General features: G+C 36.7%; 1 protein-coding gene across 1 annotated transcript in view; it reads right to left on the reverse strand.

Annotated features, from left to right (window-relative positions):
- arhgap32a (Rho GTPase activating protein 32a) overlaps positions 1-26,806 on the reverse strand; it is a 63,051-nt gene that overhangs the window by 13,008 nt on the left and 23,237 nt on the right. The window contains exons 6-15 of the mRNA XM_022674824.2: positions 17,900-17,986; positions 14,890-15,027; positions 13,756-13,848; positions 6,593-6,715; positions 3,508-3,585; positions 2,139-2,220; positions 1,902-2,051; positions 1,060-1,162; positions 226-370; positions 18-100 (exon numbers count right to left, since the gene is read on the reverse strand). Of these exons, the coding sequence (XP_022530545.2) occupies positions 18-100; positions 226-370; positions 1,060-1,162; positions 1,902-2,051; positions 2,139-2,220; positions 3,508-3,585; positions 6,593-6,715; positions 13,756-13,848; positions 14,890-15,027; positions 17,900-17,986 (1,082 nt within the window). The remainder of the gene's footprint in view (positions 1-17; positions 101-225; positions 371-1,059; positions 1,163-1,901; positions 2,052-2,138; positions 2,221-3,507; positions 3,586-6,592; positions 6,716-13,755; positions 13,849-14,889; positions 15,028-17,899; positions 17,987-26,806) is intronic.

Below are 26,806 nucleotides of genomic sequence, written 5' to 3' on the forward strand. Positions count from 1 at the left end.
CTCTTCACCAAACAAACCTGTAATGCGGAGGAGGCAACTGCTGAATGACGTCATGGATTTTGACCAGCCTCTCATCATCCGTGGCTGCTGATACTGCATCCTGTAAAAACACACAGGCATAAAAACCAGCCGCACCTCCTGTGATCATAATGCAGGTTAGCTAGAGGGTATTAGACGGAGCTCAGGTAGATTAGTGTGTGAAATCCCTGATGCCTCTGTGCTTACCGAGAATTTGTCATAGAGCTGGTAGGTGAGCAGGGGGTTGGGAAGCTCTCGGAAATAGAGCTTGCACAGGGAGCCCACGGAGTGGATGTCCTGGATATACGTGTCCTTAGTGAGGTCTGGAATGTGCTCTGAGTCAAACTCGTGGCTAAAAAATAGAGGAGAATGGAGCTTTAATTTAATGATATATATGATTTAATTTACAATAATAGTATAGAACTGATCCACTGTTTACAGTTATTGCGGTGATTCTGTATAATATGAATTAGGGGAGTGTCATTTCCTATCATATGCAATACTAATAAATTTCGTGAACATTATTATACCCTGAAATATCATACCATATCATACACCCCTAATTATCACATCAGGTTACTACTTTTTTACAGTTTTTAGCAAAAAAAAAAAAAATCACACTGTTCTCATTTCTCATATTATATCTACTAAAAACATATTATATCTGTCCAATATAATTTATTTCACTTTAATCCTGGATATATGGTAATATTTGGAGTGCATTATTATTAGTACCATGACATTCCTGATCGTTGTCTTCTGTTACAAATCTGATAAAATTCTTGTATTAGGGGTTAGGGGTGTGCCATATAATATGGCACGCAATAATAACATTTAGCTTTTATTTTGTTGCAATAGTGTATTCTTAAAATTATTTATTTTATTTAATGTTGTGTCATTTTGCCAAGAGTATCGTTACCATGAAATAATATTATTTTAGGAAGTGATATTACTTAAGGGCCATATCGCCCACCCCTACTGGTGATGATACTCTGTATATATAATGTACAGCATATGTATATTTATATATATATTTCTTACCGCAGTTTTTGAATGTTGGAGGCAATCCCAGACAGGCGGTAAATTCCATCCACTACCCCATGCTTTTCTATGAACTCTGCACAGCTCTTGATGACTTGAGGGACTAGAGAAAAGAGGTAAATACAAATATATATGAGCAGTGATGGGAATAATGTTGTTGAATTAAACGACGTTACTAACGCTGGTATTTTTTTCAGTAAGGAGTAATTTAACTAATTACTGTGACTGTAACTAGAACGCCGTTACCATTTCCCCATTACACCCCGTTACTGCACGTTACTTTAGCCGCTCAATGAACTTTTTTTGTTTAACTTCATGCATACAGACAAAGGTGTAAATGTGTGTGTGTGCGTTTTGTGTGTGAGTCACAAGGGAGGGGAGGATGAGATAACAGACTAAGCAATGATTGGCTAAGGTATAGTAAGATTATGTCTTCAGCCAATCAGAGAAAATAGGTGGGTGGGTGTTTACAGAGCATAGTGAGAGATGAAGAGTGAGGAGAACTCACAGTCTTTTTGGACAAACCTCTATGCAGGTTCTTGTCTTTGCTGTCGTGCACTCTATACATCTGGCCTATGAAACACGCTCTGAGAAGTTGGGGGGTTGGGGGGTGGTGGTTACGGGGGCGAGTAACACAAAAGTAACACAATAGTTACTTTTACTGGTAACTAGTTACTTTTATAGTGGAGTAACTCAGTAACTCAGTTACTTTTTTGGAGAAGTAACTAGTAACTATAACTAATTACTTTTTCAAAGTAACGTACCCAACCCAACACTGTATATGAGTAACATGTAATGCTGTGTTTTAAATAAACTCTCATCTGCTTTCCTTTACTGCTCACCATCATGGCCTGAGTTGAGGAGGTGTTCTCCCAGGTCACAACCGAACACCCTCTCCCTCAAGATCCCTCTCTGCTTCAGCTTCTGCTTGGTGGGACGGGATTTCACGAAGGTCCTCAGGAATGTGATAAGCTTTCCATGCTTCTTAGACACTGGGAACCAGATACAAAGAGTAAAGATACTCATTAGAGGAGGAATTTGGGTTTTAGAAAAACTGAATCATTTTGTATAGAAAGTACCTGGTTTGGGCAATGAGCTGGTTACGTGTGGAGGGACTTTCTCACTGATTAGTTCCACACATTCATAAGGGAAAAACCCCACCTTCACAGAGAGGACAGAAAGGAGATAAAAGATTTAGATGCAGTGAAAATATAAACACTGATTATATAATACTAATCATATACTGTACAGCTCTGGTCAAAAATAAGAGACCACTTGAAAATTATGAGTTTCTTTGATTTTCTTTGATTATGAATATAATCAAGAGGAAGATAGACGATCACAAGCCATCAAACCAAACTGAACTGCTTGAATTTTTGCAGCAGGAGTAAAGCAGCATAAAGTTATCCAAAAGCAGTGTGTAAGACTGGTGGAGGAGGAGAACATGATGCCAAGATGCATGCAAACTGTGATTAAAACCAGGGTTATTCCACCAAATATTAATTTCTGATCTCTTAAAATGATTTTATGAATATGAACTTGTTTTCTTTGCATTATTTGAGGTCTGTTTGTTGTTTGTTGCCTGTAGTTTATAGAATAAAACAACAATGTTCATTTTACTCAAACATAAACCTATAAACAGCAAAATCAGAGAAACTGATTCAGAAAGTGGTTTCTTATATATATATATATATATATATATATATATATATATATATATATATATATATATATATATATATATATATATATACACCTTTCACATCTAGGACCATATTAAATGTTATATCGTTCTATATTGTTAATGTATTTTTTATGTTTAAATTCATGTGAATTTTATGACATATTAGCTGAATTCCTTTTATTTTTTTATTCCCTCTTTTCCTTTTATGCTACTTGTTTTTATTCACAAAGACAGAAGCATGTTGGCGCATGTAGTTTGCTGTAGTTTTGGACAATGTTTTAATTCTAATCCCACACCTTTCCATCTTATATCTTATATCTTATATCTAAAATAAATTTTTATGACTGAATTCTGAGATTTTGTTCCTGTTCTCTGCATCCCAGAAATCATACGGCCATAATAAAGCTCTATATTAAGTGCAATACTATTAGACTGGAAGACTGGCACGCTAGTAGATGAATCTGACAGATGAATGATAGTTATGGGACACTGGTATTTATTTGATAAAAGCTCTTATTATATACAGCTTTCAGTGCTTGAGAGACCACTGAGCTCCAGATTATTATAATATTAGAGTGACTGATATTTTTTGCCTGTGAAAAAGGCACACACTCCTCTAGAAGATGAACATTCAATCAAACCAGAGCTAAAACATTAAGTGAATTGTAAAGGATTTTTAATTCCAACAAGACAAGTATCACAGTCAAAACAGAAATCCTCATTATTTGAACAGGTTTAATACAAATAAACAGTTTATTTTTTACCTGAAAGCCATGTTTACCCCTCCACCAGCCAGTGTCTTCTTTGGGAGGCATATCAATCACTGAAACTATGTCTCCAACCTAAAAACAGAAGAGAGAGCTAAATAAAATGGGCTGTGTATTGGCAAGAAACTGGTAATACAATATCTCTCATGATACAGGAGCTTAATAAACTGCAAAACTGAAGACAAGATAATATGCTGCGTTTTTTATTTTAATAATACATTTAAGGAAACTGTCCTATATGCATAAAATCTGAGTAAAGGAAAGTAACTTGTTTAAGCAGTCAGAACAGGGAGTTCTGAAGACAGTAGTATATAACACTGCCATCTAGTTGCCAAGGTTTAAACATAACGCTAAATGAACCACTGACTGCCAGCAATCTTAATGTTTTATGTAATCTTATATAATCTAGAACTCTAAGCTAATTGTGTGTGAGGTTTCTGATGCACAATATACAGGGGTTGGACAATGAAACTGAAACATATGGTTTTCAAGGACAATAATTTATTGTGGTGACGGACATTTCTGGTGGAAACAGGAGAGTTGAGGTGCACATTGAATTCTGTCGTGATTTGATCAGCCGTGGTTTTATGTTTTTTATTGGATACAATCTGGGTTAGCACCCGAACATCCCTTTCAGACAGCTTCCTCTTACAGCGTCCACAGTTAATCCTGTTGGATGTGGTTGGTCCTTCTTGGTGGTATGCTGACATTACCCTGGATACCGTGGCTCTTGATGCATCACAAAGACTTGCTGTCTTGGTCACAGATGCTCCAGCAAGACGTGCACCAACAATTTGTCCTCTTTTGAACTCTGGTATGTCTCCCATAATGTTGTGTGCATTGCAATATTTAGAGCAGAACTGTGCTCTTACCCTGCTAATTGAACCTTCACACTCTTACTGCTCTTACTGGTGCAATAATGTGCAATTAATGAAGATTGGACACCAGGCTGCTCCAATTTAGCCATGATGAAACCTCCCACACTAAAATGACAGGAGTTTCAGTTTCATTGTCCAACCCCTGTAGTTCAACATACCTTTATTTGTCCAAAAATAAAGTATATATATATGTCTCCAATGCTAGATTTGCAGGGAATTAAGGACTACCCGAATATCTTTTGTTTGATATGTAAATTTTAACAGAACACACACAGACATATTTGTATGAATTTGACTATGTTATGATATAAAGTATTTTATGGCTGCTGTGTTTCATAATACATAATAGCAGTCCAACTAAAAAGAAAAAAATTATGTTCTTTTTTTTTATATCTTTTTTATGTATATGCATGCATTAGTGTTATTTGGGTTCATATTAATTTATTCTGAAATAGAAACTCTTAAAGAGAGCAGTTCAGCTTCTCTTCTTCCATATCTCACTCAGTTTTGGAGCTACAGCTCAGTGTTGCTGATTGGCTGAGTCTATCTCTCCGAAAGGACAGAAACAGGAAAACAGGAGATATAATTGCTTAAAAGATATTAAAATTTGAAATATGCTGACATTTACAGTATTCTGTTGTGCTTGGGGAGTTGTGGAGACACAGAGACTGAGCTGACTTGGAAAAATACGATGAGAAATCAGGTGTGAAACATGACAACGTGCACAAACTTTGGTTGAACAGCCCCCTTCGTTCTCCCCCAGCATTCCAAAATACAGCATTTTTAGCCGATGCTCCATCACTATTTTAACACCATTAATAAGCTCAAAATAGCTCCACACTTCATGGGTAGAATTCTGAGGGCCTGATATTTAAATCAAGGTAATGAGAACTTTGAAAATGCACAGGTAGTTTAATAAAAATAGTGTTTATACACACAGCACCTTCAGCTAGTTCTCCAGGTGCCACAATCTTAAAATTAAGTCAAGATTATTTGAGTGACAAGCACAGGGAAATAGGTAGTTTTTTATAATATTCATGCATTTACATGGAATACATTTTTATAATCGGTTTCCCTATCCTACATATTTTATATTCTACACTCTTGCTATTTGACAAAAGTTTGCACTCGCTATCATGTTTCACTACACACTTTTTTAAATTTTTACTTAAAAAAGTGAGTAAAAACCTTTTTTGAATAGCCCACTTCCATTCTCACCTAGTATTTTGAAATAAAGCACTTTTAGCTGATGCTCCCAACAGGCTTACAATGCTAGAGATAGGGGCACAGCATGCTCATACAAATATTTTTTTTTTTTTACATCGTTAACAAACGTAAAGTATCTGCACATTTCATTGGTAGAATTCTGAGGCCCTGATATTAAAAACGAGGCACTAAGAACTTTGAAAGTGCAAAGATAGACTATTAAAACACTGAATATACACACAGTACCTTCAGCTAGTTCTCTGGGCCAAGCAATCTTGAAATTAAGTCATGATAATTGACTGACAAGCATGGACAAATAGGTAGGATAGTGAAACAGATTGCAAAATGAGTCCACAGGGTTAATTTTGCAATCTGTTTCCCTATATTATCTATTCGTTTGTGCTATAATCTTTGATAATTACAATTTACAAGTTCAACTACCCACTCATTAGGACTCCCCCTATCACTAGTGATGCCCCAACACCAGGAGGGTAAAGACTAGCACATGCCCCCTCCGATACATGTGAAGTCAGACTCCACCTCTTTTTGAACTTCTGCTGATGCAGCATTATCGAGTAGCATCACAGCGCTCGGAGGAAAGCGCAGCGAGTCGGTTCTGATACATCAGCTCACAGACGCAGCCTTGTGCTGATCCACATCACCCTAGGAGTGATGAGGGGTAAGAGCGCCATCTACTGTACCCACCCAGAGAGAGCAAGGCCAATTGTGCTCTCTCGGGGCTCTGGCAGCTGATGCCAAGCTGCATGACTAGGAATCGAAACCAGAAATGTGTATTATGTACGTAGGCTGGTCTGATTCTGAGATATGGAACCTAGAATATAAGTAAAAAAATCTGTGTTTTGAGCATCATTACAGCATCACAAGCACAATATTGCGAAACTCAAGCGCATCTATACTTCTGCACACCCTTTCTAAACAAAATACATTTTATCAAAGTCAAATGGAAAATGGAAAAACTCTGAGATAAAAAGGCTCACCTCAAAGGAGAGCTCATCAGCAGCCTGGGCTATGTAGCGCTTGATGACATGAGCCGCAGCCACTGCTGGAACATTAATGGAGGACTCATCATGAACCAGCAGATGGTTCCCTTTATTATCAATCTGAAACAGAGGAAGAGAAAGAGGGAGAGCATTCCTTATTCTTCAAATCTACGTCATTCAACAATAACAACCACATGTTACCTTAGACAACATCAGATCCCACATTACACAACCTCAGCTGAAGACCCATCCCTTCTCTGAGCACTTAAAGCACCAATACCTGTATTATACCTGTATTACAGTAACCACACACTGCTGCTGTTTTCCTGCACAGGTTCCTGCTGAGTTTAGTAATCTCTATCTCTGAGGATCTGTATCATCAGCTGCAGCAGGGCTCATTTCTGGTAGTTTCAGAGCTCAAAGTATCTAGAATTGACTAGTCTATTGATACTAGCCCTGAACGCTCCCAGTAAATGACTAAGCCCCTTATTTTTGTATGTTAAATGCCATAAATGCAAATGTTAATGTAAAGATATCTGGGTTATTTCATAACATATAGGTTGCATAAATACGCTTACATTTTTTCCCCAAATTTTAATTTTGTCAATCAAACCAGCTCTGAAAAAAAAAGAGACCACTGTAGTTTCTGAATCAGTTTCTCTGATTTTGATTTTTTAGGTTTATGTTTGAGTAAAATAAACATTGTAGTTTTATTCTATAAACTACAGACAACATTTCTCACAAATTCTAAATAAAAATATTGTCATTTAGAGCATTTATTTGCAGAAAATGAGAAATGGCTGAAATAACAAAAAAGGTGCAGAGCTTTCAGACCTCAAATAATGCAAAGAAACAAGTTCATATTCATAAAGTTTCAAGAGTTCAGAAATCAATATTTGGTGGAATAACCCTGTTTTTAATTATTTTTCATGCATCTTGGCATCATGTTCTCCTCCACCAGTCTTACACACTGCTTTTGGATAACTTGATGCCTTTACTCCTGCTGCAAAAATTCAAGCAGTTCAGCTTGGTTTGATGGCATGTGATCATCCATCCTCCTCCAGAGTTTTTTTTCCTCATCATTTTTAAATGGTCTCTTATTTTTTTCAGCTGTATCTGCTAAAAACGGTTAATTATTCTAGTTGTATTCTATTTTTTAACAGCCCCCTAAGCATAAACAAAATTTAAATTTCTATAAACATTAAGGGGCTAATGAAAAAAAAATCTGACAATTTAAAAGAGGCCATAAACTTACACTGTGGTTTACCTTGCTACATAGATCTAGTATCTAGTGCCATTAGTATGAATTTAATTATAAAATATTTTAAAACAACTTTTTAAAGTGTTGGTAACACCAGTGACACGGCTACTGAAAACTAGGGGTGTCACGATTCTCTAAATCCTCGATTCGATTTCATTTTCGATTTGAGGGTCACGATTCGATTCGATTCTCGATTTTCTTGTTTTTTTTCTTGTTATTATTTTATGCCTCATAAAATTTAAATAATATATTTATTATTATTATTATTATTATTATTATTATTATTATTATTATTATAAATATTATAAATATTATTATTATTATTTATTAAGATATATATGGTAATGCCATCTAGTGACTTTTTTTGGTAGCAACAGTGTGCACTATTAAAACAAGCAGTTTATCAGAGCTGTGTGTGGATGGCTGGTGAAACTGCTCATTACATGAAGCTGCAGTTCTTCATCCAACCACTAGCAGCAGCAGCACAAGCCCCGCTCTCTTCACTCAGTCACTACTTCAGTACAGCCCAGCCACGGGCTACAGAGCTCAGCCAGTCCGTTTTTACTGTTTCTGTAAACAAATAAAGGTTTTAACCCCACTAACCGGATAATACAGCTCACTACAGTTCATCTTTCAGCCCAAGCAGCTAACAGCAGCAGGTTAGAACAGCCGACACGGAGGCACTGCTCGGATTACATTATAAACAGGTCAGTTAGCGCGCTGCTAACCTCAGGATGTTTATAACTACGGAGTTTAGTGGACACACCACGGCCGCCAGGTAAGTCTTTTAAAGGCTACTGAAGACTATTAAAGGCTATTAGAGTGTAACCCCTGGCTCCCAGGGGTTACAAGAGGTTATTGAAAGCATTATTGGGGGGCAGAAATCAGTACAGGCTGGTTAGATAAGTGATGTGGGTATTGTCTTATAAATATTTACACATAACTTATATCTCTCCTGAAAAGCTTTTATTTTAGTCAGAAACACGCTTGTGTTTACTTTATCTGAGAGAAAGATGTTTTTTTAATTCAATGGAAAGCAACAGGTGTAGTCAATTATAAGTTTAAGATTTTTAATCCACCTCACTGTGATCTATAGTCAGTGTTCTCAAGTCACACTGACACACGCATTTCAGCGAGTTCACACGCTCTCACCTGCGCGCACCCACCCCTCCGTTAGATACAGATACAAAACCTGCGCGCCCAACCCCCGCCCCCCCCTCCCCCGTTGGACAGATAAAAAACAGTGATCACACTCCCGCCGACTGCGCTCATGCAGTGGCTATCTCTATTTAAATGAATAGGATGCACTGTGTTGGTGCCGCGCCATTTGCGTAGCGCGCTGCGCTATTTGCGTAGCGCGCGCGGGAGGGATCGTCGATCCTCTTTTTGACTTCGATACTCGAGATCGTGACCTCATTTCGATTCGATTTCGATAAAATATCGAGATCGTGACACCCCTACTGAAAACCACAACTTTCCATATATGTTTTATATATTATTTATTTGGCAGTTGTCTATTTTATGTCACATAATCTTACACAGCTCTGGAAAGAAAGATGGATGATCACAAGCCATCAAACCAAGCTGAACTGCTTGTATTTTTGCACCAGGAGTAAAGCAGCATAAAGTTATCCAAAAGCAGTGTGTAAGACTGGTGGAGGAGAACATGCCAAGATAATGAAATGCATGAAAACTGCGATTAAAAACCAGGGTTATTCCACCAAATATTGGTTTTTGGACTCTTTATAAACTTTATGAATATGAATGAATTTGCCATTTCTCATTTTCAGCAAATAAATGCTCTAAATGACAATATTTTTAGAGAAATGTTGTCTGTAGTTTATAGAATAAGACAACAATATTCATTTTACTCAAACATAAAATTTTAAATAGCAAAATCAGAGAAACTGATTCAGAAACTGAAGTGCTCTCTTTAATTTGTAATATATAAATACATTTAATCCCTAACATGTTATAAGTATAACATATCAGTAAAGACGTTTCCATAGAATGACCCATCTGCAAACTATGACCCATCTGTGTGAGTACAGATTTTCATTTCTAACAATAGAACAGGGCTGTACACCCTTGCCTTAAGCCATCTTAATCAACAGCAGTTTTGTGAATAGCTGGAAATAGCTACCGTATAGTGATTTCTGCAGTATTTTGTGACAACAGTCCACAAGAAAGAGCATTCAGGCAAAAAACAAAGCAAATCTGGTATTTCTAGTTTCAACAATTCAATAGTGACTCAAAGTAGTGACTCAATAGTGACAAAAGACACAATCATTGAGAGTACCCTTGTGTGCCATCAGCAGGCTGACTCATCTCATTTACTCAACATGTGTGTGTGTGTGTGTGTGTTCTCACTAATCTCACCAGCACACCACGGTTAATGAAACACTGACCATTTCTTATTAACAGTTAATACCAGAAACTGCACTATAACACACTGCAGAAACACAATACAATATGTAGTTATAATTATAAAACACACAATAAAAAATAATTCCTCCAATACCTCCAGACTAAACAAAGGCCCAGCAGTCTCATTGTGTTGGTGAAATACAAGTTGATTCAGGAACAAAGATGCTCTGTATTTTTCAAATGGCAAATGTTACATGAGCATATGGGTGTGTGAGGCTATTGCTACGGCTTTGTGACACAAAGCTGGTTTAAACTGGAAGGAACTGCTTTGTTAAACCCAAAAAAATCGTGACACACAAGAAGAACAGGACTGTTATTTCTATTAAACACTTCCTCTCCCCCACTTTCTCATTGTTCAGTAAATAACAAAAGAAACTAGACTTTTTAAGGCCAATTTATAATTCTCTGTTAAACCTATGCCATACCCTACAATGCGCTGACTCGATAAAGAAGTATCAACCATTCTTTAGGGTATAGAATAAATATTATTTATTATTTTTTTAAGCAATAATTCTCTCTAATATTCTAGCTTAAAATCAGTCTATTTTGTATTTGTTTTGATATTTACTGCAATGCTTTAAGAGTATTTTTGGTAGATTTGTTAATATCTGTAGATTACATGCATAGATCAAATAGTAATATACAGTGCATCACAAAAGTGAGTACACCTCTCACATTTTTGCACATATTCAAGTACAGTATATATATATATATATTTTTTTAATGGGACAACACTGACAAAATGACACTTTGACACAATGAGAAGTAGCCTGTGTGCAGCTTATATAACAGTGTAAATTTATTCTTCCCTTAAAAAAACTAAATATATGTGTCAACTGTTTTTAAACAGTATATTTCTACAATTTTGTGAAATTTATTTTGTTACTTAAGCAATAATACACGAAAAGGAGTGATATAACTTATATTAATATAATATGTGTACACGAACCTCGAGTGTATTATTGCGATTGCAATTATACCACAGTTCCATTATCGCTGTTTATTAAAAGAATTTAAAGAGTTAAAGGGGATTAGTTATATTTTATATTATTAGTTATATTTAGTTGGATGGTTAGTTAGTTAAATTTAGTTGGATGGTTAGTTAGTTAAATTTAGTTGGACGGTTATTTAGTTAAATTTAGTTGGATGGTTAGTTAGTTAAATTTAGTTGGATGGTTATTTAGTTATATTTAGTTGGATGGTTAGTTAGTTATATTTAGTTGGATGGTTATTTAGTTAAATTTAGTTGGATGGTTAGTTAGTTAAATTTAGTTGGATGGTTATTTAGTTAAATTTAGTTGGATGGTTAGTTAGTTAAATTTAGTTGGATGGTTAGTTAGTTAAATTTAGTTGGACGGTTATTTAGTTAAATTTAGTTGGATGGTTAGTTAGTTAAATTTAGTTGGATGGTTAGTTAGTTATATTTAGTTGGATGGTTAGTTAGTTAAATTTAGTTGGACGGTTATTTAGTTAAATTTAGTTGGATGGTTAGTTAGTTAAATTTAGTTGGACGGTTAGTTAGTTAAATTTAGTTGGATGGTTAGTTAGTTAAACTTAGTTGGATGGTTAGTTAGTTATATTTAGTTGGATGGTTAGTTAGTTAAACTTAGTTGGATGGTTAGTTAGTTATATTTAGTTGGATGGTTAGTTAGTTAAATTTAGTTGGATGGTTAGTTAGTTAAATTTAGTTGGATGGTTATTTAGTTATATTTAGTTGGATGGTTAGTTAGTTAAATTTAGTTGGATGGTTAGTTAGTTATATTTAGTTGGATGGTTAGTTAGTTAAACTTAGTTGGATGGTTAGTTAGTTATATTTAGTTGGATGGTTAGTCAGTTATATTTAGTTGGATGGTTAGTTAGTTATATTTAGTTGGATGGTTATTTAGTTAAATTTAGTTGGATGGTTATTTAGTTATATTTAGTTGGATGGTTAGTTAGTTAAATTTAGTTGGACGGTTAGTTAGTTAAATTTAGTTGGATGGTTAGTTAGTTAAACTTAGTTGGATGGTTAGTTAGTTATATTTAGTTGGATGGTTAGTCAGTTATATTTAGTTGGATGGTTAGTTAGTTATATTTAGTTGGATGGTTATTTAGTTAAATTTAGTTGGATGGTTAGTTAGTTAAATTTAGTTGGATGGTTATTTAGTTAAATTTAGTTGGATGGTTAGTTAGTTAAATTTAGTTGGATGGTTAGTTAGTTAAATTTAGTTGGATGGTTAGTTAGTTATATTTAGTTGGATGGTTAGTCAGTTATATTTAGTTGGATGGTTAGTTAGTTATATTTAGTTGGATGGTTATTTAGTTAAATTTAGTTGGATGGTTAGTTAGTTAAATTTAGTTGGATGGTTATTTAGTTAAATTTAGTTGGATGGTTAGTTAGTTAAATTTAGTTGGATGGTTAGTTAGTTAAATTTAGTTGGATGGTTAGTTAGTTATATTTAGTTGGATGGTTAGTCAGTTAAACTTAGTTGGATGGTTAGTTAGTTATATTTAGTTGGATGGTTAGTTGGTTAAATTTATTTGGACGGTTAGTTAGTTAAATTTAGTTGGATGGTTAGTTAGTTAAATTTAGGTGCATGGTTAGTTAGTTATATTTGGTTGGATGGTTAGTTAGTTAAATTTAGTTGGATGGTTAGTTAGTTAAATTTAGTTGGATGGTTAGTTAGTTATATTTAGTTGGATGGTTAGTTAGTTAAATTTAGTTGGATGGTTAGTTAGTTAAACTTAGTTGGATGGTTAGTTAGTTATATTTAGTTGGATGGTTAGTTGGTTAAACTTAGTTGGATGGTTATTTAGTTACATTTAGTTGGATGGTTATTTAGTTACATTTAGTTGGATGGTTATTTAGTTATATTTAGTTGGATGGTTAGTTAGTTATATTTAGTTGGATGGTTAGTTAGTTAAATTTAGTTGGATGGTTAGTTAGTTATATTTAGTTGGATGGTTAGTTAGTTAAATTTAGTTGGATGGTTAGTTAGTTAAATTTAGTTGGATGGTTAGTTAGTTATATTTAGTTGGACAGTTAGTTAGTTAAACTTAGTTGGATGGTTAGTTAGTTATATTTAGTTGGATGGTTAGTTGGTTAAACTTAGTTGGATGGTTATTTAGTTACATTTAGTTGGATGGTTATTTAGTTACATTTAGTTGGATGGTTAGTTAGTTCAATTTAGATGGATGGATGGATGGATGGATGGATGGATGGATGGATGGATGGATGCTTTATTGATCCCAGAGGGGAAATTTTGGACATCCAGCAGCAGGTATACACAGTACACAAAAGTAAAAGGATAAGATAAAACTTTGTATTTATCACCAAGAATACTGTTTTAGCCAAAGTACACTGAAATATTGTGATATTATTTAAGGGATACATTGCCCACCCCTCGTCTCAAGAAAGGCAATAGTGGGCTCACTAGAGTAATACAGTTTAAAGCAAAAGTGGAATCGACCGGCGCACTGTAGCGTACTCTACCTCCATCCATGTCAATGCAGGTCCGCAGTTTATCTTGTTGTCAGCGATGGCTGAGAGGCGGGAAAGGTAGGCAGTGAGCATTTGGGAAAGTGGCTGAGGAAGCAAGAGGAGAGACAGATGAACAAGGAGCGTAATTAACTCTTCAATTCCACTAAAAAGCTGATCCAACTACATCCCAGTGCATCTGTATCAATCAGCTTTAATACATTACACTATACTCCTCTTCTAGTAATTCAGCCGTCAGCGTGTCAGAGTGCCCTACCCCCTCCCCACCGCCATGTTCACCTTAAATAAGTGTTTATTTACACTTAGTTTATTTATTCAATGTGTTTATATAAATGCATGCTCTATTTTAGAGGAGCATATGAGAAGAAGATATAAATATAGTGTTTACTCTGGTCTGCACTACATGACAGACAACACGAGGACAGAGTGAGGGGCTGATTAGCTATGAAACAAACATTGATTTAATAATTTAACTCAAACACTGAGTTATAAATTATGAGGGGCAGTCTCAGACTACACACTTAATTACAGCATGCAAATGCTTATTTATTGCAGCTGAAAGTCTTCAAGTTCTTCTATTGTTGGATTTTTAGTTGTAGTTCTGGAGATACGCTAGAATAGTCTTGTATTCACAGCTTGTTTAAGGTCTATTAACTAATTTCCTATAATATTCAGAGGAAAGAGCACCCACAGCCATCCCTGCCACTATGAGTGGGGGGTCGCAGGTTCGAATCCCCCAACCCCCCGCTCATGCAGCTTTGCCATCAAGCTGCCGGCGCTCAGAGGGAGCAAAATTGGCCCTGCTCCCTCAAAGTGGCTAGATGGCGCTCTCTCCCCACATCACTCCTTGGGTGATGTCCACAAGAAAGGGCGTCTGTGAGCTGATGTATCGGAACTGAGTCACTGCGCTTTCCTCCAAACGTTAGCGCTGTGATGCTGCTCAGCAATACTGCATCAGCAGCAGCTCGAAAAGAAGCGGTGATACTAGTGATAGGGGGAGTCCTAATGAGTGGGTTGGTTAATTGGCCGTGTAAATTGGGGAAAAAAAAAAAAAAAAACTAAATAAAAATGAAGATACCCGATTATTGAGTTGTAGTAGCTACAAAAACATATACAGGGCTTTGTTACCTCCGATTTATCGGTCAGGCTGTCGAATCGGGGCAGCTCCGAGAGCAGAGAGAATCTCCGGTCATATATACAGAGATGGAGGTGCTTGTCAAGGACACGGAAGTCTTCATATGACCGTCGCACGATCCATTTCCACCCCTGGCACAGAGAGAAAGCAATATGAGTTTAGAGAAAGCACAGTGTGAGGAGAATAGAGGATCTTTTGACTGAGCATAACCTTCAAATCACCTCAGAATGGAGAGAGAGGAGACCAGTGCAGTCTTATACAGGCTTACAGAACAGTGCTACGCTATTTTACAAACAATAAAACACTGGTGGGTTGAGGAAGCTAAATTTAACGCCTAAATTCGGCTGGCTAAAGATGTGGATTTCACCCTGCAGCTTCGAGATTTCATACATCTAGATAATAAGATTTGCTCTAGTAGAGAAAGGCGGCTCCATATCAGTAGAGCAGCACACCCCTCACAGGACTAAAATCCCCCCAGTTCTCTTACACATATGCTGGCCTTAATATACCTCATCCCACAGTCACACAAAACGGAGCTCAAAGTATATATTTTTTTTAGAAGTTCTTAAGATAGATAGCTGCTATTGTTTCAGGATATGCTTCACTATTCACAAATAAAACCCTTTTCTTGCCTAATTTGGAGCAGCTCTAACAGTTCTTTTTTTGTGAAGTCTCTCAATTTCCCGTTTTGTGTCCTGTTTCCTTCTAAACTAAAAACCAGGTCTGAGTAAATCCAAAAAACTGACAGAAGGCATTGCATGTGGTTGTTTTCCTTTTTGATCCGGACTCAAAAGTTCTTTTTATAACTTCCCTATAACCATAACCTCTTTCCGACCATAACGGCAAAACCTTTAAATGGCTTCAGCACTGTTGCCATAACAAACCAGCGAACCAGAGCAGTGCTTCCCTCTCTAAACTCCTACAGAGATAGGATTTAGGATTAGAGGTAGGTGACATCGTCCTAAAATAAAGTCATGATAATTAATTGCAGGTATTTTTGCAAATAGAGATATTTATGGGGATATGACAAAAAAAAATATTTTCATTAATATATATATATACTTTTATATAGACATACAGATCTCGAAAAAATTAAGAAACCACTTTGAGTAAAATGAACATTGTTGTTTTGTTCTAGAAACTAAAAACTTTAGAAACTTTAATTACAATAATTAAGGGTTCTTTCACACCTGAAAGTCCGGACCGTGGTCTGAACCAAGGTTCATGTGTTGCTACATTGTATATATTTGTTCCGCTTATTTTTGTTTTCACACTGCAGTTTAAGGAGCGCAACAAAGACCTTTGTGTGATACTCCTCCATCCTTTCATCATCACTTACGTATCGATGTGTTTTCCTTAACCTGACGCTGATTGGTTTTAGAAGGACATGTGTCTGACGTTGGCGTGTTGATAGTTCAGCGGGTGGTTCATTCGGCAAGAAGCCTTTCCAGGATCAGGATAAAATGAATGAACAGATTTATTTCGTCTCTATAGTAGTGCTGCTGCTATTGTGGTTTTTATACCAGCAGCAGCAGCAACTTCAGGCACAGTACTGTAGATTAGTTCAAATTCACCAAACGAACGTGCTCGTCCTGAAGCAGCTGAGACTGACAAGGCGTGGAGTGGACAAAGTGGGTGGGACTGGACGCGCTGGACGTCCAACTTCACCTTCCCGCAGGCTGCAGCCAGTATTAGTTGGTTATTTTTCTTCTTCTGCTGCCGTTGTTGAGGAACGCTGCTCAGCTTCCTGTAAGTGGTCCAAAAGTTCGAACCATCCAAAAATGCGCTTTCACACTGCAGGAGAACTGGACCATGGTTCAGAACGTGGTTCGTGGCCCCTTTCAAACCTGCTACTTCGGTTCAGACCAAACTGAAAAGTCCAAAAGTACGGAGCAAACGAGGCAGGTGTGAAAGGCCTATAAAGAAGTCTGACCAGAGGAGGATGGGTCCCCCTTGTGAGTCTTGGTTTCTCCTAAAGCTTCTTCTTCACTGTTAATTACAGTCAGTTCTATATTTTACATTCAGCTTGATTCATTTGTCCTGCAACCAGTTTTCTTTAAAGCTGTTTTGCGCCAACATACGTTGTAAAAATCACTATATAAATAAATGTAATTTTATTTCATTTGATTATATAATTTAACAATTTTAAAGATTTAGGTGGATTTAAACATATTTTATATAAAACAATAAATAAAAACAAAGTAATATAACAAAAGAATGTAACAAAAAAGTTTTCCAAAAAAACTAAAGAACAGAATGCATGTAAACTACAAACATTAAAAAAATGATATAAAAAATAACCCTCAAAGCTTTATAGTACATAAAAAACTAATACAAAATATATTTTCAAGACTGAATATTGCTATTATCTAGGGGTGTGTCATATCGTATCGTACGCAATAATATCGCCAACATTTTTGAATATTGTGAACAATATTATACCCTTAAATATGGTTCCATATCACCCTCCTCTAATTACTACATCAGGGTACACTTTTTTTTTTTACTGTTTTTAGCAAAAGAAAAATTCACACTGATCTCATTTCCCATTATATATCTACTAAAGACTTTAGATTATATCTGTCCAGTATAATTTATTTTATTTTTTAATCCTGGATATATGGAAATATTTGGAGCATATTATTATTAGTATTGTGACATTCTGGATCATTGACTTCTGTTACAAATCTGATCAAATTCTTGTATTTTTTTGTATTATATCTTAGTTAGGGGTGTGCCCTATCATATCGTATGCAATAATACAATTTAATTTGCATTTTGTTGCAGTAGTGTTTGCTTGGAATATTTTTTCGCAAAAATACCATGAAATATCGCAATAGTATTTTAGGGCCATATCGCCCACCCTTAATATTATCCCTATTATTTTTTAATTGCTTCAAAAATCACAAAAATATTATTGTATATAATAAACTATAGCATACACACCCCTAATGCACAGGTCTCCACATGCAGTCTGATCTTCTGTAAAGAGCGCAGTCATACCTGGCAGCAGATCTGGATGAGATACACGAGCTCCTTTGAGTCTGGGCTGCTGCGCATCAGATCATTCTGATCCTTGGCCAGTGAGAGCTGGAGAGAGAGAGAGAGATGGAGAGAGAGAAGAATGATTAAGGAGGACGGAAAGCTCAGGAGCTGGAGCAGAGAGCACAGGAAGAGTCATGTCAGCAGAATCAGCTCTAAATAAGAGCGGTAGCTCATTTAAAAGCTAAGAAGAGAAGAGAGACAGTGATGAAATCACTGGTATCTAACCTGTATCAATGAATGCATTATTTATGAATTAATATAACGACATGAGAGGCAAAGTGAAGACAAGTGCCAACAACAAAATGTGTTAACCATTACTACCAGCACCCAGGAGATTTGACCTTGATTTATGGATATACAGCTCTGGAAAAAATTAAGAGAGCACTTCAGTTTCTGTATCAGTTTCTCTGATTTTGCTATTTATAGTTATATATTTGAGTAAAATTAACATTATTGTTTTATTCTATGAACTACAAACAACATTTCTTCAAATTTCGAATTAAAATATTGTCATTTAGAGCATTTATTTGCAGAAAATGAGAAATAGCTGAAATAACAAAAAAGATACAGAGCTTTCAGACGTCAAATAATGCAAAGAAAACAAGTTCATATTTTTAATCACAGTTTTTTCATGCATCTTGGCATCATGTTCTTCTCCTCCACCAGTCTTTTACACTGCTTTTGGAAAACTTTATGCCTTTACTCCTGGTGAAAAAATTCAAGCAGTTCAGTTTGGTGGTTTGATGGTTTGTGATCATCCATCTTCCTCTTGATTATATTCCAGAGGATTTTAATTTGGTAAAATCAAAGAAACTTTTAATTTTTCCAGAGCTGTATATTTGTGTGCAGAATTTAACCACAAAATCACAAACTTAAAAAAAAAAAAAAAATCTGCATGTTTTGTTGAACAGCTACTCTTTAATATAGGCCTCTCACAATAATTACATTATTGATGTATTGTACAATTTATGGGTATGACCTCAACCATTCCTGCTGATCTCAACATCACTCATTGTATTTACTTAGCAAAGGGAGCCCATTAACGAGAAGAAGCTGGTATGACTGTTTAAAACCACTGGTTTCATTTTGTTTGTTTTTCATTGTTTATGTTTTCCAATATCTAATAAAAACTTCATTGCTTTTTAAAAGGGTGCAATTAAATTACTACGCTATTGTATTTTGATTAAGTCAGTGGCATAAAATGGTCATAAATTGTTTATCACAATAACTGACAACTGACAGTCCTAATCTGATGTACAGGAGCATCTCAAAAAATATATAATATCATAGAAAACTTACTTTATTTCAGTATTATTATAACATAATACAGATGTATTAGGCAGAAAGTGATCTGTTTTAATTGTTTATTTCTATTATTGTTGCTGATTATGGCTTATAGCCAATAAAAAGCCAAGTCAGCATCTCAGAAAGATACAGAATATACAGAATATTACTGTATATAAGACCAGTTGGTACTCTTTTTTTGCAGTGTGGGCAGTGTGTCCTGCTGGAAAATGAAATCTGCATCTCCATAAAAGTTGTCAGTAGCAGAGGGAAGCATGAAGTGCTGTAAGATTTTGCAGGAAAACAAAACTGCACTGACTTTAGACTTGATAATAAAACACAGTGGATCAACACCAGCAGATGACAGACATGACTCTCCAAACCATCACTGATCATCAGTAAATTTTACATTTCATTTGTAAATCAAGGGAGCAGAGTCTGGAGGACGAGTGGAGAGACACACAGTCCAAACTGCTCGAGATCTAGTGTGAAGTTTCCACCAATCAGTGATGGTTGCAAAAAAAATGCAGCTAACTGTTAAATAATCACAAATATCAATATCTGAGGGAATGCTTTGCCTTTCTTACCAGCATATGAGCTATTCTGTCAGATATTTCTGAGAATGTTCTCCTGGACGTATCCAGTCAGTGCATGGATGTGTTCAATTCCATCAGCAGCTCACCTGATTTAACATCTTTAAGCCTTTATTTGCCAAATCAGGTGTTAATATAATTATCCATGAGAAGAGCTTTAGAGATGTTTTATTAAACAGAATGATAAAAAACACTGCCTTTTATATGATTGTATATATTTTTTTACGTTACTAGTAGTTATTTACTGAACAAATAAACATTACAGCCCAGATATTGTATATATTATTTTAAAAAATGCCAAAAACTCTGGGTACAGTACTATATGTACAGCTCTGGAACAAATTAAGAGATCACTTCAGTTTTTGACTCAGTTTCTCTGATTCTGCTATTTATATGTTTATGTTTGAGTAAAAGGAACATTGATGTTTTATTCTATAAACTACAGACAGCATTTCTCCTAAATTCCAAATAAAAATATCGTCATTTAGAGAATTTATTTGCAGAAAATAAGAAATGGCTGAAATAATAAAGATGCAGAGCTTTTAAAACCTTAAATAATGCAAAGAAAACAAGATCATGTTCCTATTATTCTTAGTTTTAAGAGTTCAGAAATCAATATTTGGTGGAATAACCCTGGTTTTCATGCATCTTGGCATGTTCTCCTCCACCAGTCTTACACACTGCTTTTGGATAACTTTATGCTGCTTTACTCCTGGTGCAAAAATTCAAGCAGTTCAGTTTGGTGGTTTTATTAAGTGCTCTCTTACTGAATGTAAACATAGGACAATCTGTATCTGATCCTCTAACATACATTTAATTTACATTACATTTTGCTTTATCGCATAATTTTACCCAACATACAGCTGTTACTGTAGCTATTGAAAGATTCCCTGTGTGGAACAGCCACTTCCCATCAAATATTTATGCCAAAAATTTGATCAGATGCGCTCGTTGCACACACAGGAAGCTTGCTGCATGGTTATCTCGCTATAAAAGAGTATTTATAGCAGCAATGCATAAGCTAGCTACACAAAAAAACAAACAAATACACAAACAAACAAAAACATGAACAGCTTTGCCATGTCTGCTGAAATTTACATTTAGAGTTTGCATCACCTCATTAATGCCACCTCTTTATACGACGCGTCATACAAAATATATATCTGTCCCGCGGATCAAAGTATCCAAAATATGGGATGCCTAATTTATTATTTATTTAATAACTTCAAAGGGCTCCAAAATTATGAAAGCATGTCTTATTTATAGCGATAACTACAGCATTGACACAGGAGACTAAATGACCTAGTTAAGCGCTTCATTGTAACTGAAATGATAAGTTGCTGGGTCGATACTGCGGGAAATAACACTCTTAACACACATTCATCCAGTATGTAGTTCATTCAGTGTTGTAGCACAGTTATGTGTCTAGCACACTGCATTAAATACTATTAAATACTATAAAACGAAGAGTATAAAACAGAAAAAACAATCAGCTTTTTTTTTTAAATAATATATGATGATTTAAGGAGCACTCAAAGCTTTTGTTTTTAAATATAATAGACCTGTGTTTGGTACAGATCAGTGTTAGTAATGATATATGTGCCTTAACTAACCATGCATATAAGCATGTATACAATCTGGTGATGAACCTGATGACTCTAGTTCTTGCTCTAGCTAGAGAAACCTCAATCAATTTATTTATAAAACATCTGCTTAACCCTTGTGTGGTGTTCGGGTCTGTGGGTATCATCAAATGATACTAATTTTTTTTTTTTCTAACTCAAACTCATTGGCATTGGCTCATTTTTTGTGAAAAACATATATCAAAACACATTTTCGATAAACACACACTGTACACCCCCCCCCCCACACACACATTTATATTACATACAGTATGTTTGGCCAGGGGCTAATAAACATTGCTTCATTTGTAAATTTGAAACTAAACAAATTTTCTACTCATATCTTGAGTTTAATTCATTTTCTGTTACATTTTATTAAAAAACTAATAAAAAAAAGAGTAGCACTTTTTAAAAGAAATGTAACATAAGAAAGGTAAAGGGCAAATATTAACCATGTAAGCTGTTTATATTGCTTGCAATTTAGATGAAGCAAGCATGTGTACAGCATTTTAATATAAAATTGCTTAATTTTGCTGAATTAAATACAAGTAACAAAGTAAACGAGTAACAAAAATATGAACACCACACAAGGGTTAAAACATTAAAATAGAAATATATAAGTAATATATAAAATAATAAGAAATAATGCCAACAAAACCAGCAATGATCAAACCTCACCAGAATTAAGTCCGTCTCGCCTCATCAGCCCAGGCCTCAGTTCTGGTCCAACATTTGAGCTGTCCCTTATCTGGCCTTTCTCTATTACTAGCCACCAGTGCACGACACACACACTCTCACACACACACACACTCTTATACACACACACACACACACACTGAACGCAGAAGAACAGCAGCAGCAGCACCAGCAGCAGCAGCAGAAGCCCTTCACGCTTCTGACGCACACCTCCGCAATCCCAACACAGCCGACCGAGAGCCGATTTTGGATCAGTCAGAAAAGAAGCAGCTCATCTCCTCCAAGATTTCCATCTTTCATTAAAGCCTCCAACAAAAACCAGAAGAGAGAGACAGACTGCGCACTTCCTCACGAGCTGCTCTCCCCTCTCAAGCCGTCTCCAGCTCAGCGGCTGCAGCAGGCAGCTGCTCACACCTCCGTGTCTAAACGCAACTGGAGAGGAGAACCAATCTAGAGAGGGAGCTTCCCTAAGGCTCCCCTCCTCCCTCCTCTCATCCCTCCCTCCTCTTTCCTCTCCTCCTCTGCTGAGCTGAACGGCAGCCCTGAGGAGATGCAGGGCTGCACAGGGCAGGGCTGGGCAGGGCAGGGCTGTACTGAGAACAGTGCTGGGATAGAGAGGAGCGGCACTGAGAGCTGGCCCGGCTCCTTCGACCAGCTCAGCACTCTCTCCACAAATATATATCTCTCTGACATAACCCACAGAGAGAGAGAGAGAGAGAGAGAGAAGACGAGAAAAATAAGTAAGCATGGCAGAAGCTGCTCACTGAATGCCATAAGGGCGTAACAAACATTTGATTTAACACCGTTTTAAAAATAACAAATTAGCAAATTGCCTGATTCTAATATACAGGGGTTGGACAATGAAACTGAAACATCTGGTTTTAGAGCACAATAATGTATTATAGTGACGGACAGTTCTGGTGGGAACAGGAGAGTTGAGGTGCACATTGAATTCTGCGTGATTTGATCAGCCGCGGTTTTATGTTTTTTGGATACAATCCGGGTTAGCACCCGAACATCCCTTTCAGACAGCTTCCTCTTACAGCATCCACAGTTAATCCTGTTGGATGTGGTTGGTCCTTCTTGGTGGTATGATGACATTACCCTGGATACCGTGGCTCTTGATGCATCACAAAGACTTGCTGTCTTGGTCACAGATGCACCAGCAAGACGTGCACCAACAATTTGTCCTCTTTTGAACTCTGGTATGTCACCCATAATGTTGTGTGCATTGAAATATTTAGAGCAGAACTGTGCTCTTACCCTGCTAATTGAACCTTCACACTCTGCTCTTACTGGTGCAACGTGCAATTAATGAAGATTGACCACCAGGCTGCTCCAATTTAGCCATGAAACCTCCCACACTAAAATGAAGACAGGTGTTTCAGTTTCAAGTGGTACAAACAGTATCTCTTATGGTATTCTGCTAAACACACGTATTTCACTTAATTGGGACACTGTGTAAAATGTAGACAAATGTATATAAAAAATAATGCAATACTTGTCAGGAAATGGTTCAATTTCTTACTTTAAACATGCAATTTATATGTTTATTCTTCTTAAGATGCTATAAGTTTTTAGAGTGAATATTTAAATGTAAATAAAAGAATGAATGTAAGAAATGTAAAAGGCAATTATACTTATATTAGTGGTGTCAATTAAAATACTAGTATGCACTTGTATGTATGTGGGGTGCTGGAATAAAGAATGCGTGATAAATTGTTTAGAGGAAACCTTTTTTTTTACATCTCAGCTTGGTTGTAAGGATTTCTAATTTAGAACTTAATTAGCTGAGCATAAAAGAACGTTTTCACACCATTAGTTTTTAGGTTTCTATGGTCCGGATCAGTTGATGAGTTTATATATTTGGACAGTTTCTCCCTCTGTTTGGTTTGATTTCACACAGGCATAAAAACCTAAACACAAAATGCGCACCAATAAACCACGCAAGCTCATCGTCTCCTCTGATTGGTCAGAGCTGTCTGGCACGGGAGCAATAAAGTAAATATAGTGAGAAGATTCTGTGTTCCAGTGTGTATATCTGTGCAGTGTGAAGCTGCTTTAACACAGAACACTGAAAACTTGAAAAATTGCCGCTGTGCTTTCAAACAGTGTTTTTAATCAGATGTGCAGTGCAGATGTGAGCAGTGAACGCTGCACATATCACGCTCTTAGTGTGTAAACAGCGTGGAGCAGCAGCAGAGACAGTGTTTGTTCATAGCTGTATAATTTCTGGCTAATATATCAGATTAAACTGCTCCTTATCAGAAGTTTAGCTCAATTTAAAAGAAGAATATTTAATAGCTGGGGCGCCGAGTGGTCCAGCGGTCTAAGGCGCTGCCACTATGAGCAGGAGGTCGCAGGTTCGAACCCCAGCTCATGCAGCTTTGCCATCAAGCTGCCGGCGTCAGAGGGAGCAAAATTGGCCCTGCTCCCTCTGGGTGGGTAGATGGCGCTCTCTCCCCACATCACTCCTAGGGTGATGTCTGCAGCACAGGGCGTCTGTGAGCTGATGTTCCGGAGCCGAGCCGCTGTGCTTTCCTCCAAGCGCGCTGGCTGCTCGGCAATGCTGCATCAGCAGCAGCTCGAAAAGAAGCGGTGTCTGGCTTCACAAGTATCGGAGGAAGCATGTGTTAGTCTTCACCCTCCTGGTGTGTTGGGGCATTACTAGTAATAGGGGGAGTCCTAATGAGTGGGTTGGGTAATTGGCCGTGTAAATTGGGGAGAAAAATGGGAAAAATTAGAAATAAAATTATAGAAGAATATTTAATAGCTGGATCAGATTAAGACGAGATCACGTTCTCACCACAAGCGAGCAACTCCAGAAAAAAAAGTCCTTGCGTCTTAAAACATCTCACATTCTCTGGAAGTTTGTTCCAACTGACTGCAGAATAAATTCTTAAAGCTTCCTCACTGTGTTTCGTTCTAGTTCTAGGTGCTTTTAACAGATCTGCCTCTAATGATTTGAGAAGTCTAACAGGCAGGTACTAGCACAAGACACGCCTCCTCCAACACATATAAAACCAGTCTCTGCCTCTTTTTATTGAACCTCGGTAGGTAGCCAATGCACTTGTAGGAAAGGAAGGCGGCTGCTGTTGTATCTGCTGCTGTATCAGGGCTGTTCTATCTCTGCTAACCAACAACGCCCTGCACCACACTGTTACTCTACAGTCTAGAGTGAACCAGGCCTTGTGTCTGTGGCTTTTCCTGTATCACTGTCCTCAAAAGAGAAGTTCAAAGACTGCACACATAGAAGAAGCAGAAGAGATCCATGCTGAGATAAATTCCTGGCTGACTGCCTTTTATCATCTTATCACCGCTGAATGCTCCACCTAACAGAAACCGCACTGCCCAAGCTGACTTCAGAGCTGACTGGAGCTAAACAGGCAAAGCAATGGTTTAGAATGTTTTTTCCCTGATAAGACTTAGGAAATCCAAGCCCAAGGAAACAAATGGATGCTAGGCTAAAAAAAAAGCTAACAGGCTTATATTTGTTCAGTTAGCTCACTGCACATACTGCTGAATGAACATTACGACTTCCCTAATGGGAAACCAACTACCTTCCACTACCAGATCAGGAGCGTCCCTCACTATCATTAATAAACTCCTGAAGACAGAGCTCTTCAAAGAGCTCTTACTCTCCTAACACCTCTAACTAACTACCTTCTACTACCAGATCAGAAGAATCTCTCACTATCTTTAATAAACTCCTGAAGACAGAGCTCTTCAAAGAGCACTTACTCTCCTAACACCTCTAACTAACTACCTTCTACTACCAGATCAGAAGAATCTCTCACTATCTTTAATAAACTCCTGAAGACAGAGCTCTTCAAAGAGCTCTTACTCTCCTAACACCTCTAACTAACTACCTTCCACTACCAGATCAGGAGAATCTCTCACTATCTTTAATAAACTCCTGAAGACAGAGCTCTTCAAAGAGCACTTACTCTCCTAACACCTCTAACTAACTACCTTCTACTACCAGATCAGAAGAATCTCTCACTATCTTTAATAAACTCCTGAAGACAGAGCTCTCCAAAGAGCTCTTACTCTCCTAACACCTCTAACTAACTACCTTCCACTACCAGATCAGGAGAATCTCTCACTATCTTTAATAAACTCCTGAAGACAGAGCTCTTCAAAGAGCACTTACTCTCCTAACACCTCTAACTAACTAACTACCTTCTACTACCAGATCAGGAGAATCTCTCACTATCTTTAATAATAAACTCCTGAAGACAGAGCTCTTCTAGCTCTTCTTACTACTGTTTATGTGCGGTGCAGCCTTCTTGGATGAGACTCTCACGATTTTATGTGTATAAATCCGACTTGCGGGGGCGTTCCAGTTGAGATGTCCTTCCAAGAACTCAGAAATCACAAAATCCAAGTTTAAATATAATGCTGCATAATTACAAAAGAGTATATGTAGTACGTATAAGTATAAGTGTAAGTTGTGAGCCCTCAGAAACCCACCATGAAAGTAAAACCAGGGTGTTTCATTATTTATTTAAGCATTTTTCATCCCAGTCAGTGTCACATACTTAATATTTATATATTAAAGAAACATTTTTCATTGATTACAACAAATATCATTACTTTTCTAAGAGAAAAGAACTTGAGATTTAAAAACTACTGTTAAATATTGTATATATATATATATATATATATAT

The sequence above is a fragment of the Astyanax mexicanus genome, chromosome 18, assembly GCF_023375975.1.
Source record: "Astyanax mexicanus isolate ESR-SI-001 chromosome 18, AstMex3_surface, whole genome shotgun sequence".
NCBI lineage: Eukaryota > Metazoa > Chordata > Actinopteri > Characiformes > Acestrorhamphidae > Astyanax > Astyanax mexicanus.